The sequence below is a fragment of the Oncorhynchus keta genome, chromosome 37 (assembly GCF_023373465.1).
Source record: "Oncorhynchus keta strain PuntledgeMale-10-30-2019 chromosome 37, Oket_V2, whole genome shotgun sequence".
In the NCBI taxonomy this organism is placed as follows: Eukaryota; Metazoa; Chordata; class Actinopteri; order Salmoniformes; family Salmonidae; genus Oncorhynchus; species Oncorhynchus keta.
In genome coordinates this window covers 10,416,541-10,432,661 of record NC_068457.1, presented here as the reverse complement: position 1 = coordinate 10,432,661, position 16,121 = coordinate 10,416,541, and the positions used below count along the sequence as shown (strand labels likewise).

General features: G+C 43.1%; 1 protein-coding gene across 1 annotated transcript in view; it reads right to left on the bottom strand.

Annotated features, from left to right (window-relative positions):
- LOC118370168 (contactin-associated protein-like 5) overlaps nucleotides 1-15,827 on the bottom strand; it is a 28,617-nt gene extending 12,790 nt beyond the window's left edge. The window contains exons 1-11 of the mRNA XM_035755022.2: nucleotides 15,437-15,827; nucleotides 14,871-14,981; nucleotides 13,966-14,159; nucleotides 12,751-12,901; nucleotides 8,357-8,560; nucleotides 7,994-8,178; nucleotides 7,677-7,820; nucleotides 3,309-3,582; nucleotides 2,999-3,142; nucleotides 2,651-2,816; nucleotides 1,425-1,531 (exon numbers count right to left, since the gene is read on the bottom strand). Of these exons, the coding sequence (XP_035610915.2) occupies nucleotides 1,425-1,531; nucleotides 2,651-2,816; nucleotides 2,999-3,142; nucleotides 3,309-3,582; nucleotides 7,677-7,820; nucleotides 7,994-8,178; nucleotides 8,357-8,560; nucleotides 12,751-12,901; nucleotides 13,966-14,159; nucleotides 14,871-14,981; nucleotides 15,437-15,560 (1,804 nt within the window). The 5' untranslated portion in view covers nucleotides 15,561-15,827. The remainder of the gene's footprint in view (nucleotides 1-1,424; nucleotides 1,532-2,650; nucleotides 2,817-2,998; nucleotides 3,143-3,308; nucleotides 3,583-7,676; nucleotides 7,821-7,993; nucleotides 8,179-8,356; nucleotides 8,561-12,750; nucleotides 12,902-13,965; nucleotides 14,160-14,870; nucleotides 14,982-15,436) is intronic.
- Nucleotides 15,828-16,121: the final 294 nt, after the last annotated feature.

Below are 16,121 nucleotides of genomic sequence, written 5' to 3'. Positions count from 1 at the left end.
GGGAAATAGTGGAAACACTAATGTAACTTTAGTCACTCTATACAGTATATTAAACATAATATACACTCGGTGGCCATTTTAGTAGGTACACCCGTCTAGTACCGGGTCAGACCCCCTTTGCCCCCAGAACAGCCTGAATTCTTTGGGCATGGAAATGTTGCTCACTTGGTATCAAGGTACCTAATGTGTGCCAGGAAAACATTTCCCACACCAATACCCCACCAGCCTGTACCGGGTGGACACCAGGTAGGATGAGCCATGGACTCATGCTGTTTACACCAAATCCTGACTCTGCCATCAGCATGACGCAATAGGAACTGGGACTCGTCGGACCAGGCAAAGTTTTTCCACTCCTCAATTGTCCAGTGTTGGTGATCGCGTGACCACTGGAGGCTCTTCTTTCTGTTTTTAGCTGATTGGAGTGGAACCTGGTGTGGTCGTTTGCTGCAATAGCCCATCCGTGACAAGGACCGACGAGTTGTGCGTTCCGAGATGCCGTTCTGCACACCACTGTTGTACTGTGCCGTTATTCGCCTGTTTGTGGCCCACCTGTTAGCTTGCATGATTCTTGCCATTCTCCTTCGACCTCTCATCAATGAGCTGTTTTTGCCCACAGGACTGCCGCTGACTGGACGTTTTTTATTCATCACACCATTCTCGGTAAACCCTAGACATTGTTGTGCGTGACAAGCCCAGGAGGCCGGCAATTTCTGAGATACTGGAACCGGTGCGCCTGGCTCACACCATGCCCACTCATTTTTGCCCATTCTAAAGTTCAATCCAACAGTAACTGAATGCCCCGATGCCTGTCTGCTTGCGTTTATGTCGCAAGCCATGGCAACGCGACTGACAGTCTGTAGGAGCGAACCATTTTCTCGAGCAGGGTTGTGTAACTAATAAACTGTCCACTGAGTGTATTTGTACTGTATCTTTTCACAGGTGAAAATTTTCATTATCACGAAGGAGCCAGTTTAAAGGGCGACTGAGTTGGTTTTGGGGTGTAGTTTGATGTGGGTCTCTTGTGTGTCTTCGCCGGTGGGAAGAGTTAACCAAATAATTTAGCCAATTAGCTTCAGCCAGCTGGTGTGCGACCATGGCAAAATTGGTTTGACTTTGGATAGCCTATCCCTGTGGCTAGTTAGGGACCATCAATAAATTACACAATGTAAATGAGACAATATTTTCATATTACACACCTTTTAGTTTTCTCATTAAATGCTTTCAATATTTGTATAGGAATTTCTAAAATGTATAGTTGGTTTGAGGTTAAGCATTTGAAATTTGGAGCTTTTTAGAACACATTGTCCCATGTACCTTGGGTAATTTACCAATGGTCTCTAACTAACCCCATAGGGATATCCAAAGTCAGCCCAAATGTATCACGGGCATTACAATTGGGCCGCAGTTGTGACAGGTTGACTTACAGTTGTGACAGGTTTCTCCAGTGTAGCCTGTCCCTGAGCAGTCACAGTAGAAAGTATCCCAAGATTGGGTGCATCGTCCGTCATGCTCACAAAAATTAGGCAGACATCTACGGAGAGAGAGACATGTTCACACTCCGAACATAACTCATGACTGCAGAGCGGCATACAGTAGCATGAAAAGACATTAATAGAAGATAAAATAGATATATAAGGCAGTTCCTCTATCATAGTGTTGTGTCTTTGCATATCCACTGTCTATAACCCTCGATATAGCCACTGTCTGTGCTGTCTCCTCTGCCCGTTCCCTCCACCCCTCCGTCTCTCCATTCCTCCATAGAGCAGGCTTAGGGAGGAAACAGAGTGTGACTCCTGGAGCGCGTCAACCTAATCACTGCTGCCTGCTCTGGCACAGCCACAACATATTTCTCACTCAGCCTAATGGTCAGAGCTGGCACACGGGCAAATCAATACTGGCAGGGAAAGATGCCCAGGGAGGGATGGGATGGGATGGGATGGGAGACACACACACACACACACACACACACACACACACACACACACACACACACACACACACACACACACACACACACACACACACACACACACACACACACACACACACACACACACACACACACACACAGACACACGCACACACAAATTAATTATTCAGAGGATGTTTCTGGCTTTGGCAGTGTGACAGTACAGGCATACAGTCCAGGGGTATGCGTTCCAAATGGCTCCCTATTCCCTATATAGTACACAACTTTTGGTCAAAAGTAGAGCACTATGGTGCCATTTAGGATCCAGCCCAGGAAAAAGCTCTTTGTTGTAATGGGAATCCTTCCATCTGATCTCAGGTCATACACATGTCATACTGTCTGTTGTAATGGGAGTCCTTCCATCTGATCTCAGGTCATACACATGTTATAGTGTCTGTTGTAATGAGAGTCCTGCCATCTGATCTCAGGTCATACACATGTCATACTGTCTGTTGTAATGGGAATCCTTCCATCTGATCTCAGGTCATACACATGTCATACTGTCTGTTGTAATGGGAGTCCTTCCATCTGATCTCAGGTCATTCACATGTGATACTGATAGATTGAAGAGACAGAAACAGAGATACTTTCCCTTATGTGGAATAGAAAAGTGTCACCTACAGTAACTAAAGATATATACAAGATATAAAAACATGAATTGTTGAGATTTTGTGAGCATACCTGTTGCGGATCCCACAGATGTCGAACTGAAGCTTGCTGTAATTACCCAAAAGCCCTTGCTGCACACGGGGTAGATCCACAAGTTGGTTATTTAGGAGGATCTGACGCATGCACCCCTGGAAGGCCACAGTAGGGTTCTTACAGTCACCACTGTATTGGGGACAACCTGTTGGAAATCATGACAATATTTGTATTGCTAAATCATTCCAGAAATAGTCATCAAACACATGTTGACGAAGCCCTTATTTAATTAAAACACACACCTAAGAAATTCAAGCATAATTTAAGACACAGTCGTTACCAATTTTCCACCAATAATAAGCAATAGTTTAAAGACTGCCATCTTACCTCCAAAAAATACACTATTGCCTGAGTCTGCATGACTTTGTACGTCCATGGTAGATGTTGGCTCATTGTCCAAGACCAGGGAAACCATCAAATCTCTGTAGCTCAGACTAACAGAATGCCACAGGCCATCAGTTACACCGACTTCTAGTAAAACAGAACACAGAAAAACAAAGCATGGGTTAGGCTACATTTACTGCAGTCCCATAATGCTGCCAGTTCATTGTTATTAGCAAACGTAGCAAACATTAGCCACTGTAAAGTCACTCTGACATGCCATTAGGTGCCTTTTTCTAGCCAGCTAGCTGCTAACCTATGGAAATGTTTGTTTTCTGCTCAGCAGCTCCATGGACCATTAGGTGCAGTTGGCCTCTGCTGATTTGCAAAACCAGGTGCTGTGATCCCTGTGCCAGGCCGGTGGAGAACAGAAGTCCTTCCTGGTTCCAGGTCCTGAAGTGGAAGTGTACGTCCAGCCCCCACACCCCAAGAGGCCCCAGGGGTAGAGACAGGTAGCTACCACTGGAGGACAGGAAGGTGGTGGACACCATCTGGGGCTGGGGCTCAGAGCACGAGAAGGTCACGTTGCCCTGGGGAATAGGGGAAAGGACAAGTAGGGATCAATACTATACCCATTCAGTGGTAGCCTACTAATGTCTTTTATTTAGTTAGTTTAGTTGCTAAATAGCAACTGTTCAAAGAGATGGACATTGTATACAGTATGGAAAGTCATTCCTTTTGTGTGCCTGTTCTGCTGTCCTTTCCTGTGACATATACAGAAGGAATGTGCATGCGTCACTGACAATACTGTACGTCTCACACACACACACACACACGAGCAGACACAATGTTATTCATGGTCATCTGAGTGGAAAGGCCATGGAAATGTCAAATGTTATCACTAATTCAGCTTTTATGTCCCAGGGAGAATGAAGGATCAGTGAGAGTGAATGCAGAGTTCAGTATTTGTCTGATACAAATGCTCAGCTTAGCTGTGAAGACATCCTCGATCCTGCTGCCTGCCACAGAGGAGAACAGAACTCAGGCGCTGGCTGTCTATCTGCACTTGACACATTTTTTTAATAACATTTCTTATCCCAGTTACTAATAAGCATGCACCCATTAAGAAAACGACTGTAAAAATGGTTAAATCCCTGTGGATTGATGAGGAATGCAAAATGTGTATAGTTGAGAGGGATGAGGCAAAAGGAATGGCAAATAAGTCTGGCTGCACAACCGATTGGCAAACGTACTGAAAATTGAGAAATCGTGTGGCTAAACTGAATAAAAAGAATAAGAAACTACACTATGAAACAAAGATAAATTACATAAAGAATGTCAGTAAAAAAGCTTTGGAGCACCATCAATAACATTTTGGGAAAAAATGCAAACTTATCTCCATCGTTCATTGAATCAGATGGCTCATTCATCACAAAACTGACTGATATTGCCAACTACTTTCATGTTTTTTTCACTGGCAAGATTAGCAAACTTAGGGATGACATGCCAGCAACAAACGCTGACACTACACATCCAAGTATATCTGACCAAATTATGAAAGACAAAAATTGTACTTTTGAATTTCCTAAAGTGAGTGTGGAACAGGTGAAAAAAGTATTGTTGTCTATCAGCAATGACAAGCCACCGGGGTCTGACAACTTGGATGACAAATGACTGAGGATAATAGCGGACGATATTGCCACTCCTATTTGCCATATCTTCACTATATCCACACTAGATATTGTGTGCCCTCAGGCCTGGAGGGAAGCAAAAGTCATTCCGCTACCTAAGAATAGTAAAGCCCCCTTTACTGGCTCAAATAGCCAACCAATCAGCCTGTTACCAACCCTTAAATATGTGTTTAACCAGATACAATGCTATTTTACACTAAACATATTGACAATGGACTTGCAGTACGCTTTTAGGGAAGGACATTCAACAAGCACAGCACTTACATTCACTTATATTCTGGTAATCCGACCAATTGAACATATGCAGTGGTACTTAATGAATATGATGTCGGTTGTTATCTGAGACATTCTCATCAATGATAAGATGACAAACTCTACAGTGTAAAGTCTACACATCAGAGTTATCGGATTCACATGGAATTGTTGTTCAATATAGATGTTTGAATATGAAATTATTCGTGATGGGATGAAATGTGATTTTAGCTTCTAAAATGTGAGAATTGGGTTTTCATGAGTGAATTAGGCCTGACTAAGTGGCCCGCCCACGTGAGGAGACATACATGTAGGTTGTAAACTATGAAACACACCCCTTTTCTCCCTTCCTATTTAAAGCCTTGACGACCATATAACCTCCTGTTCCGAGGATGTGAGGACGACGGTCCGATGTCAGAATGGTTCAGATAATAACTACAGAACGAAGCCAACATCAGCGTGAGCTTTGGTTGTGAATGGTATGAACTTTGAACTCTTATTCACTACAGAAGTGATACCTCCTAGCCGTTAAGTTAGCAACAGCAGCTGCAAACACAGGTTAGGAAGGAACAGACAGAGTATCCCGTCTACCACACAACGTATTCAATTTACCAGCAGATACATTCTTCAAAGGACTCGGGTGGGCAACACGGCCTTCCATCTACCACCAACCTACCGAAGCGCAGCTCAGAGTAAATATTTATTGCATTTTCCTTTTCCAAATGGGTGGTAATTTAGAATGCATAAAATACTGTATTTACAATAGCACAACTTCTCCCTGTGTCCCTCAGTCTTCCCGCTCTTTCACTCAAACCCAGTTCCTTTTCTTTTGTGTAACCAGCTGGGACGTTTTCCTTTATGACGTAATTTGTAATCAAGTTATGATTAATTATGTGTATATGTAATTCTGTGTGATTAGTTAGGTATTTAGTAAATAAATAATTAAACCCAATTTTGTATTGCTGATTAAACTTGTTAGCCAGGGTTCGTGCAGATAACCAAGAATTTACAACTTTCAGATGAGACTGAATTAAGGTGACGATTAATATTGACTGCTATTGATGTAAAATATTACTAGGTCTTTATTCGGAAGATAACAGCTCTATAAATATTATTTTGTGGTGCCCCGACTCTCTAGTTAATTACATTTACATAATTAGCTCAATCAGGTAATATTCATTACGGAGAAATTATTTTATAGAATAGGATGTCATATCACTTAATCTGGCATAGCCAAAGACACGACAGAGCTTTGGTGACAAAACGGATGGCACTGTGATAGACTACATCCAATTTTTTGAGCAGAGTGTTGGAGGCAATTTTGTAAATGACATCGGCGAAATCGAGGATCAGTTTTACTAGGGTATGTTTAGCAGCATGAGTGAAGGATACAATTTTGGATTGGAGAAGCTTAATGTGAGTCTGGAAGGAGAGTATACAGTCTAACGAGACACCTAGGTATTTGTAGTTGTCCACATATTCTAAGTCAGAGCCGTCCAGAGTAGTGATGCTAGACGGGCGAGCAGGTGCGGGCAGTAATCGATTGAATAGCATGCATTTAGTTTAACTTGCATATAAGAGCAGTTGGAGGCCATTGAAGGAGAGTTGTATGGAATTGAAGATCGTCTGGAGGTAACACAGTGTCCAAAGAAGGGCCAGAAGTATACAGAATGGTGTTGTCTGCGTAGAGGTGGATCAGAGAATCACCAGCAGCAAGAATGATAAATGATATGAATAAATAAATGATAAATGATAAGAATGATAAGCTGAATGATAAAGAGGGCCAATAATGGGCAAGTATTGTCCAAAATCAAAAGTGGCTTCTGTGCAATGTGCCAGGTACGCCTTCTGCACAGTTGCCCAGGTGGGCTAAAAAGAATGACAACAGTGGCTTCCTTTAATTTCTCATTACTGCCGCCTCCTCAACATGTCTATCGACCACATATTCACGTTGGGATGCGCCTCAAATGACACCCTATTCCCTTTACAGTGCACTACTTTTGTCGACCACTATATGGGTAATAGGGTGCCATTTGGGACATACACATTACCTCCACAGACAGTGCTCACCGTCGGCTGGGAGGGAGTGGGTGTCCATGGCTCAGCGCCCGCCTGTAATTGGTCACCAAAGGGTTCTAGAGATAGCTGTACATTATTATATTAAAATAGACCGAGCAGAGGCGTTCTGTAATGGACTGAGAAAACGTCATCTACTTTGCCTCCTCCTAACCACCATTCAATTGTATATATGCATTGTCTTCCAGCATTGTAGTTTTCTAAATGTATTTTGAGAGGTGTGAACCTTCATGACACAAAACTAATTTATAATTAAGCAATACGGCCCGAGGAGATGTGGTATATAACCAATATTCCACGGCTAAGGGCTGCTTTTATGCACGACACAAAGCGCGGTGTCTTGATACAGCCCTTAGTCATGATATATTGGCTATATACCACAAACCCCCGAGATGCCTCATTGCTATTATAAACTTGTTACCAACGTAATTAAACCAGCAAAAAATATATGTTTCTATCATACCAATGCTATATGGTCTGATATACCACGGCTTTCAGAGTATCAGCATTCAGGGCTCGAACCGCCTGGTTTTTTAATGCAAAACACCCCACATTCATCCATACTGGTTCATTTAGGCGTAATTGATTTAATTATTTTAATGAATGGTCATTCTTGTTGGAGTGCAGCGTGTGCATACAGTATGCTTTATCTAAAGTATACCTACCACACTGTGGATCTGGAGCTTGCGTCGCTTGGCCAGGTTGATAATGTTGACTCCATTATAGTAGAGGTTCTCTATGCAGCCATGGAAGTTCTTCCTCAGGAAGCTTCCTGGTTTACCGGGTATAGGAATCCCTCCAAAGCTGAGCTTTGAGACACAAAGAGAGTGGGTTCAAAACAAAATATTACTGATTTGATCACACCCCTAAAAAACATCCAAATATATTTCATTCAGTAATGTACAGATGAATGAATGATTTACGGCGCATAGTTTGCAATGGCTCTAATGAAATACAGTACATTTAAGGAGTGATGACGCACCTCATAGTCCACCTCCAGTGAGTCTTCCACACCTGTGGTGCTGAGGTGACGTGTGTGCCCGTCCATGGTGAGGTTGACCTGCTTGTTGGAGCGTTTAACTAGGACGTAGTGCCAGAGCTGGTCATCCAGGAGACAGCCCAGGAACACTGACACATTCGCACTGCTGGGGTAGAGCTTAGCGTCGTCTAGAGAGAGGGAGGAGGAGGAGGAAGAGGAGGAGGAGCAGGAGGGAAGAAGAAGAGTACAACACACAGAGGTTCAATGAGGAGTCTTCAGAATCAGCATGTCATACTGTACATTTGATTTTGTCCTAATGATAGAATATAAGGGAATAGTGCTTTGGGACAATTGGACTGTGCTTACCCAGGTTGAGGTGCAGAGCCAGGGTCCCGTGGTGCAGCTCCAATGTCAGGTAGTCTCCTCTGTGTCCCTCCCCGTGCACCAGCACCCCGTCTGCCCCGTAGCTCTTAAACCTGAGGGAGATCACATCCTTCACCGTTCTCTGGGACTTCTGGTTAAACCGGTACAACAGAGCACTCCTGCCGTTGAAGTTTGCCACATCTGACTCTGTGAACCAATAGTGGATGAAGAAAGCACAGTCAGATTACCCATCTACTGAATATCAGCATAACGTTAAAATGAGTGCTAATGCTTTATAGTGCATTAGTGTATAATCACACACACACACACACACACACACACACACACACACACACACACACACACACACACACACACACACACACACACACACACACACACACACACACACACACACACACACACACACACACACACACACACACACACACACACACACACACATATATATATTGTGTGGAGGAAGGGCAGGTGCACTGTAAAAAATGACCATGAAAAGTAGTATACCTAATCTGAGATCTGGTGTTTAGGGGGTGTTTGAATGTAAACCCAATGCGAGTGTTTTAATACACAGAATGTGTTGTAAAACAGAAACAAAATAGTCTGAAACACCCCCCAAAGTGGTTCTTCAACTTGAATAATGGTATTTTTAAGAGTGTTGTGAAAATTTTGTGGGGGTTTCAGTGCATGTTTCTCATACAATTAATGGTTTATTGATTGACGATAAGGGCCTATGGATCATTTTTTGTTGTTGAATTCCACCTTCATTTTTTCAATGCTTTATTGGGACAGATTAGAAACTAGGGGAGGGGCAATAACATAGTATATTTTGTTGGAATATCACCCGCTCTACCACACAGCAACACTGTAAGAAATTATTCTGGGGTCAATAGAAATTGACTCCGCAAAACAACCAACATACAGTGCATTCCGAAAGTATTCAGATCTCTTCCATTTTTCCACATTTTGTTACGTTACAGCCTTATTCTAAAATTTATTTAAAAAATATATTATTATCAATCTAAACACGATAACCCATAATGACAAAGTGAAAACTGCTTTTTAGAAATGTTTGCAAGTGGATTACAAATGAAAAACAGAAATACCCTATTTACATAAGTATTCAGACCCTTTCCTATGAGACTCAAAATTGAGCTCAGGTGCATCCTGTTTCCATTGATCATCCTTGAGACTTCTCTACAACTTGATTGGAGTCCACCTGTTGTAAATATAATTGAATGAACATGATTTGGAAAGTTTATATAAGGTCCCACAGTTGACAGTGCATGTCAGAGCAAAAGCCAAGCCATGAGGTTGAAGGAATTGTCAGTAGCGCTCCAAGATAGGATTGTGTCGAGGGAGAGATCTGGGGAAAGGTACCAAAAAATGTATCCAGAGTTGTAGGTCCCCAAGATCACATTGGCCTTCATCAGTATTAAATGGAAGAAGTTTGGAACCACCAAGACTCTTCCTAGAGCTGTCCGCCCGGCAAAACAATCGGGGGAGGAGGACTTTGGTCAGGGAGGTGACCAACAACCCGATGGTCACTCTGAAAGAGCTCCAGAGTTCCTCTGTGGAGATGGGAGAACCTTCCAGAAGGACAACCATTTCTGCAGCACTCCACCAATCAGGCCTTTTTGGTAGAGTGGCCAGACGGAAGCCATTCCTCAGTAAAAGGCACATGACAGCCCACTTGGAGTTTGCCAAAAGCCACCTAAAGACTCGCAGACCATAAGAAACTAAATTCTCTGATCTGATGAAACCAAGATTGAACTCTTTGGCCTAAATACCATGCTCCGTCACGTCTGGGGGAAACCTGGCTCCATCCCTAAGGTGAAGCATGGTGGTGGCAGCCACATGCTGTGGGGATGTTTTTCAGTGGCAGGGACTGAGAGACTAGTCAGGATCTAGGGAGAGATGAACGGAGCAAAGTACAGATAGATCCTTGATGAAAACCTGCTCCAGAGCGCTCAGGACCTCAGACTGGGGTGAAGAGTTACCTTCCAACAGGACAACGACCCTAAGCACACAGCCAAGACAACACAGGAGTGGCTTCGGGACAAGTCTCAGAATGTCTTTGAGTGGCCCAGCCAGAGCCTGGACTTGAACCCGATCGAACATCTCTGGAGAGACCTGAAAATAGCTGTGCAGTTACACTCCCCATCCAACCTGAGAGAGCTTGAGAGGATCTGTAGAGAGGAATGGGAGAAACTCCCCTAATACAGGTGTGCCAAGCTTGTAGTGTCCTACCCAAGAAGACGCAAGGCTGTAATTGCTTCCAAAGGTGCTTCAATAAAGTACTGCGTAAAGGGTCTGAATACTTCTGTAAATGTGATATTTGATTTTTTCATTTTTATACATTTGCTAAAATTTCAAAAAAATCTATTTTGTTTTGTCATTTTTTTATTTAACTAGGCAAGTTAAAAACAAATTCTTATTTCCAATGAGGGCCTAGAAACAGTGAGTCAACTGCCTGTTCAGGGGCAGCACGACAGATTTGTACCTTGTCAGCTTGGGGATTCAGGAAGTATTATACATTGTCAGCTGGGTGATTTGAACTTGCAACTTTCCGGTTACAAGTCCAACGCTCTAACCACCAGGCTACCCTGCCGCCCCATTATGGGGTATTGTGTGTAGATTGATGAGGAGAAAAACAACTTTTTTTAGAATGAGGCTGTAACGTAACATAATGTGGAAAGGGGTCTGAATACTTCCCGAATGCACTATATACTTAATAAAAATGAATGCAAGTCGTGCAGAGCACGTGGTATAGCGGTAGGCTTAACGCAGCTGACTTAGACACATCACTCCTCACCCCACCAGAAGACCGGGGTTAAATTCCACGCTCCCTTCAATCTGTTTCTCCCACATCTGTGTCCCCTCTCAATACATTGTCAAAGTCATTTCAATGATTTGCTCATTTCATTTGACCAAAAATAATGTTAGAATAAATCCAAATGAACATGTTGCTCAAAATGTAAGTACAGTATCTTTCATGAGGATAACCAGAGAGAAAATGTAGTGATTAAACTAATTTCATTGAGGCAAGTCAGTTATGAACAAATTCTTATTTACAATGACAGCCTAGGAACAGTGGGTCAACTGACTTGTTCAGGAGCAAAATGAGAGATTTTTACCTTGTCAGCTCAGGGATTTGATCTAGTAACCTTTCAGTTACTGGCCCAACCTCTCTAACCACTAGGCTACCTACCTGTAGGGTTAGTTGGTAGGGCATTTTTTTCACAAAGTGTAATGAATTTATACTACCAAAATAGTAGACTGATACACAGCCAATACTGTAGGTGGCGCCAGGCACATTTAACATTTGTTTGTTGACCGCCATAATACCAAAGAATAATACGAAGAACGTGGTTGTCAACAAAAGAGGCAGGTGCAGAATCCTCAATTCTTTCAGGACAATCTACAGCTACTGCTGCTGGTGATTTGAACACTACGCCTGACAATGTCTGCCAAAATGGTATAAAATGGCAAATATATAACACAACGTGAAACATTAAGAGACTTCGGAAATATGGATTTAATTCTGCACGAGACAGGATTTAAAGCATTATAAAGGTGTTAAGAAGCTTTAGAGCAGGGCTGCCCAACCCTCTTCCTGGAGAGCTCCCGTCCTGTGGGTTTTCAGTCCAACCCTAATTAACACACCTGATTCTACGAATTAGCTGCTCAACAAGACCTGAACTAGCTGAATCAGATATGCTAAATTAGGGTTAGACTGAAAACCTACGGGACAGTAGATCTACAGGAAGAGGGTTGGGCAGCCCTGCTTTAGAAGGAGGAAATGGCACCGAAAGAGAAGGTATCTAATTCTGCACCTAACTGGACTCAACACACCAAAATAGTGTTCTTAATCTTTTCTGTTAGTGCTCCCAGACCCTGGCAAGTTTTTTTTTCATTATTGCATTTTCTCCTCGGTCCCTAAACGTCTTTGCTGCGCGAGAGAAGCAGAGATTAAAGAGGAAAAAGCGAAAACAAACTTTAGTGATGTCAACTAGATTGAAGCATTAATTCTGTCAATTTATGACATTATTCTGGTGAGCAAGGGTTTATTTGGTCTTCGAGAGCAACAAATGATGACAGAAGAGAAGCTGCATGTACCTAATTATAGACAGGTTGAGTAATGAATAACATACAAAAAAATCTGAAATTATAAGCAGAAACATAAAAAGGCCTGTCAAAAATGTTTTTGCCATCTCTGATATAGAAAATGTGCCATACAGTCAGAGTACAGCACATTTTCTATATTTGCGGGCCTCCGATTTTCACATGTAGTCAGTCGGGCGGTTGCGGGTGATCAAACAACTGACACAAACAATATCCTGACTAGAGACAGCCTGATGGGATGACCCACTCACTGTATACACAGCCATAGACCTCCACTCTGAGGCCGATCCATCCTGTAGTGCTCCAGTCCAGTGGGACGAAGCGTAGGAACCTCGCTGCGATGGAATGGACCAGCTTGTGTTGGACCACACCCTCTGAGTTAGCGTTCCCTGTGTACGTATGCTGGGAAGAGGAGCGGGAGAGTAGATATTTTCTAGATTGGTCAAAACACATTCAAATCAATTAACAATTGGTAACAGATCATGAAAAGTCATAATTCATTTAAAGATCGTGTGGAATAAAGCCACGAATAGTAACCAGACGGGGGCAACTGAGGGCTTTGCTTTTGCGTCAAGATGCAGTTTTTCTATTTCTTCCCCAAAACGTTAGAGAAGAATGAGGAGGAACATGAGATTTAAGGGGAGGATGAAGCTCTTTTATGACTTGTATTGGTTCTTCTGTGGAGGCCTAAGCCCATCTGAGCCCATTTGTTTCGCTTTTCAGCACGAGAAGAAGCAATAGCGACCTCTGTCTCTGGTGGGCCCAGTGGCCACACAAATCAATTCAGAAGTTGTTCAAATAAAACAAACCCCCCAAAATAAAGTTATTCAAGTCAAGCAAAAAGGAAGGCAGCAGAGCTTGGACCCTAGAGGGCAGAAGACTGTGTTGACTGTGTTTTATGCTCTGTGTAACTCTCAAGCGGCCACCCGAAGCTTCTGGGGGGAGAGTACAGAGAGCAGAAAATAGCTGGGGGTAGATGAGGTGAACAAAAGTTTACATTTAGTATTTTCAGAAGTGTGATTTTCATTCTTTCTGATTTTCTTCCTATTTTCTTCCTTCAATTACAGAAAAACATTTCATTTCAGCATTCTACTTTTCTGTGATGTACTTAACCAAAATCTCTAATTTAAAGCTTTAAAATGTCTTATATCTGCCACTGAAGGATTCCCGTTAAGACCTGAAATGAATCCCTACTTCTTACACAAATCTTGTTTTTCTCATTATGCTTTTTGAAGGGACATGTCAACTTCAAATGCCCTCTATTCGGAGGAACAGAATTTCATATTATTTTCACCCAACTTTTAACCTAAATCCAATGACATGGTAACATTTGAGTTTTCATGAATTTATACGACAGCCAATTTTGACTTTGCAGCTGGCCCATCTAGCGGGAAAAGCCGCTTCCTTGCCTCCAGGGCATGACTCATGACAATAAACATCAACCTGCCAGACAGGCAGAGCCTCACCCCAGTGTCTTCGCTCTGTCCGTACTGCTTCCAAGCCAGGCCAGAGTCACTGAACAGCAGCATAAAGCTGGTCACCCAGTCAGAGCTCCCTGAGCGGCCCTGTGTAGCGATGGCCGTGACCTCCATCTTCTCCCTGAGGTCCAGCTGGAGCCACGGCTGTCTGTCTGACCGCTCCGGGGCCCAGCCACCCTCTCCTGGTGCAGGAAAGGGTACAATGGGTGTGTGTCTCTCCGTGTTTGTGTGTGCGTGTGTGTGTGTGTGCGCGTGCGCGTCTGTGTCTCTGTGACAATTAACAACGGCATTCATCACTGTTGCAGCTGTTAATATGTATATTATTTATGTCTTTTGTTTGAGCATAATTGTTATTGTTTTTATTTCACTTGGTCCTCACACCCACTCAATGGTCATGCTGCTCACTCAATGGTCATGCTGCTCACTCAATGGTCATGCTGCTCACTCAATGGTCATGCTGCTCACTCAATGGTCATGCTGCTCACTCAATGGTCATGCTGCTCACTCAATGGTCATGCTGCTCCCCCTATGGTCATGCTGCTCCCCCTATGGTCCCCCCCCCTCCCCCCAACAGTCCCCCCCCCCCTCCCTCTCAACAGCCTCCACCCCAATGGACACATATTTTTGAATCACTGCTAGAGTTATGATGTATATAGTGCTATTTCTTCTGCTGTTTTTTTTATCACAATTTTCATGATTTTATTTCCCTTGGTCCTGTATGTCGGAGCCCGGAGCCTACGATTTCCACTTTACCCCGCAGTCACACCTGCAACCCTGTACATGTGACTATTAAACACTCTGAATCTTCATATTCTAATGATGCCGGCCAATACAGCCAAATCCCTCACTAGAACTGACAATATTTTGCTTCCAGTGAACAGGGCAACACTTACCCTCTCTTCTGTTCAGCTTAGCAGAGTGAGGCAGCTGACTGCTGGAGGATGTTGAAGAGCTTTCGAAGGAGGACTCAGGCAAAACGGATAGCAATGGTCCATTGCAATTATCTGAAAGAGGATCTTGGTTATTTTATACCTTACAGTGAACAACAGTGTGAAACACTACCACCAGGAGGGAAAGAGGGAATGTCCCAGCAAACCACCTGAGACAGTAGCCTACTTCCCCTGACTCCTCCAAAACAGTTACATTGAGTAGCCTAGTGAGCATTTAACACTTGTCAACTTGAAGTCGACATAGACTCCATGCAATTGTATATAAGACAATTGAATATTCGTCCAAAGCCCACCAAATGCATTTTCTTAGCCTAACATAAGTGTCCTAATGTGTTAAAACAATAGCCTACCAGAGTTAGTATGGGAAAATGTTATATATACACACCTCTCAAATATCACAACGAAACTTGAGTTGGATGCGTGTCAGAGTGTGGCAGACATATTTGCCAACCTTAAACAACGATATGGACAAGGTTAGCCTGCTGTAAACAGACTTGCAATTGACTTACTTGCTGCATGTATGGATCCAAAAATACTTAAAACAAAGTAACTGACTATATAGAACCACGAGGCGCTTCTCGAGCTCATGTTCGCCAACACAGCAGGCATAATATCCAAGTTGCGGTACAGCATCTGCCTGTGGTCTCAAGAATATAGATCCTGTGTGTGCCCCAGGACTCAGAATGTTCCTGTCGCTTTCCAGCTCTACCCTCGAAATATTTTTGTAAAAGCCATGTGATTAAATCGTAGAGACCCTCTCACAAATATAATCTTAAAGACCTTGTTTCCAAGGCAACACAAGTCGCTATTTATAAGGACAATAGCTTTACGTTCTTCAAGGATTGGTGGTTACTTCTGGTGCGTTCCGACGCACAAGCCTCGTCGCGACTCCAATTTGAAATCAATCAGAATTTTGAGCACGCAGTGAGCATCTCACCTGCTTCATTTGAAAGCGCGCGCGCGCGCGTGTGTGTGTGTGTGAGAGAAAGTAAGTGTCAAATAGAAGAGAAAGAGAGCGAGAGAGAGATTCAGCACCACAGACAGCTCCCCGGACGCCCAAGCGTTTGCCAGGACTTGCATATCCCGCTGTGCTTTCACACTATAGCATCAACACATGAGACCAACAATTTGGACGCATATAGATTGTTCAGTTCAGATGCCATAATGAACTCATAAGCCCTATATTTAATTAGA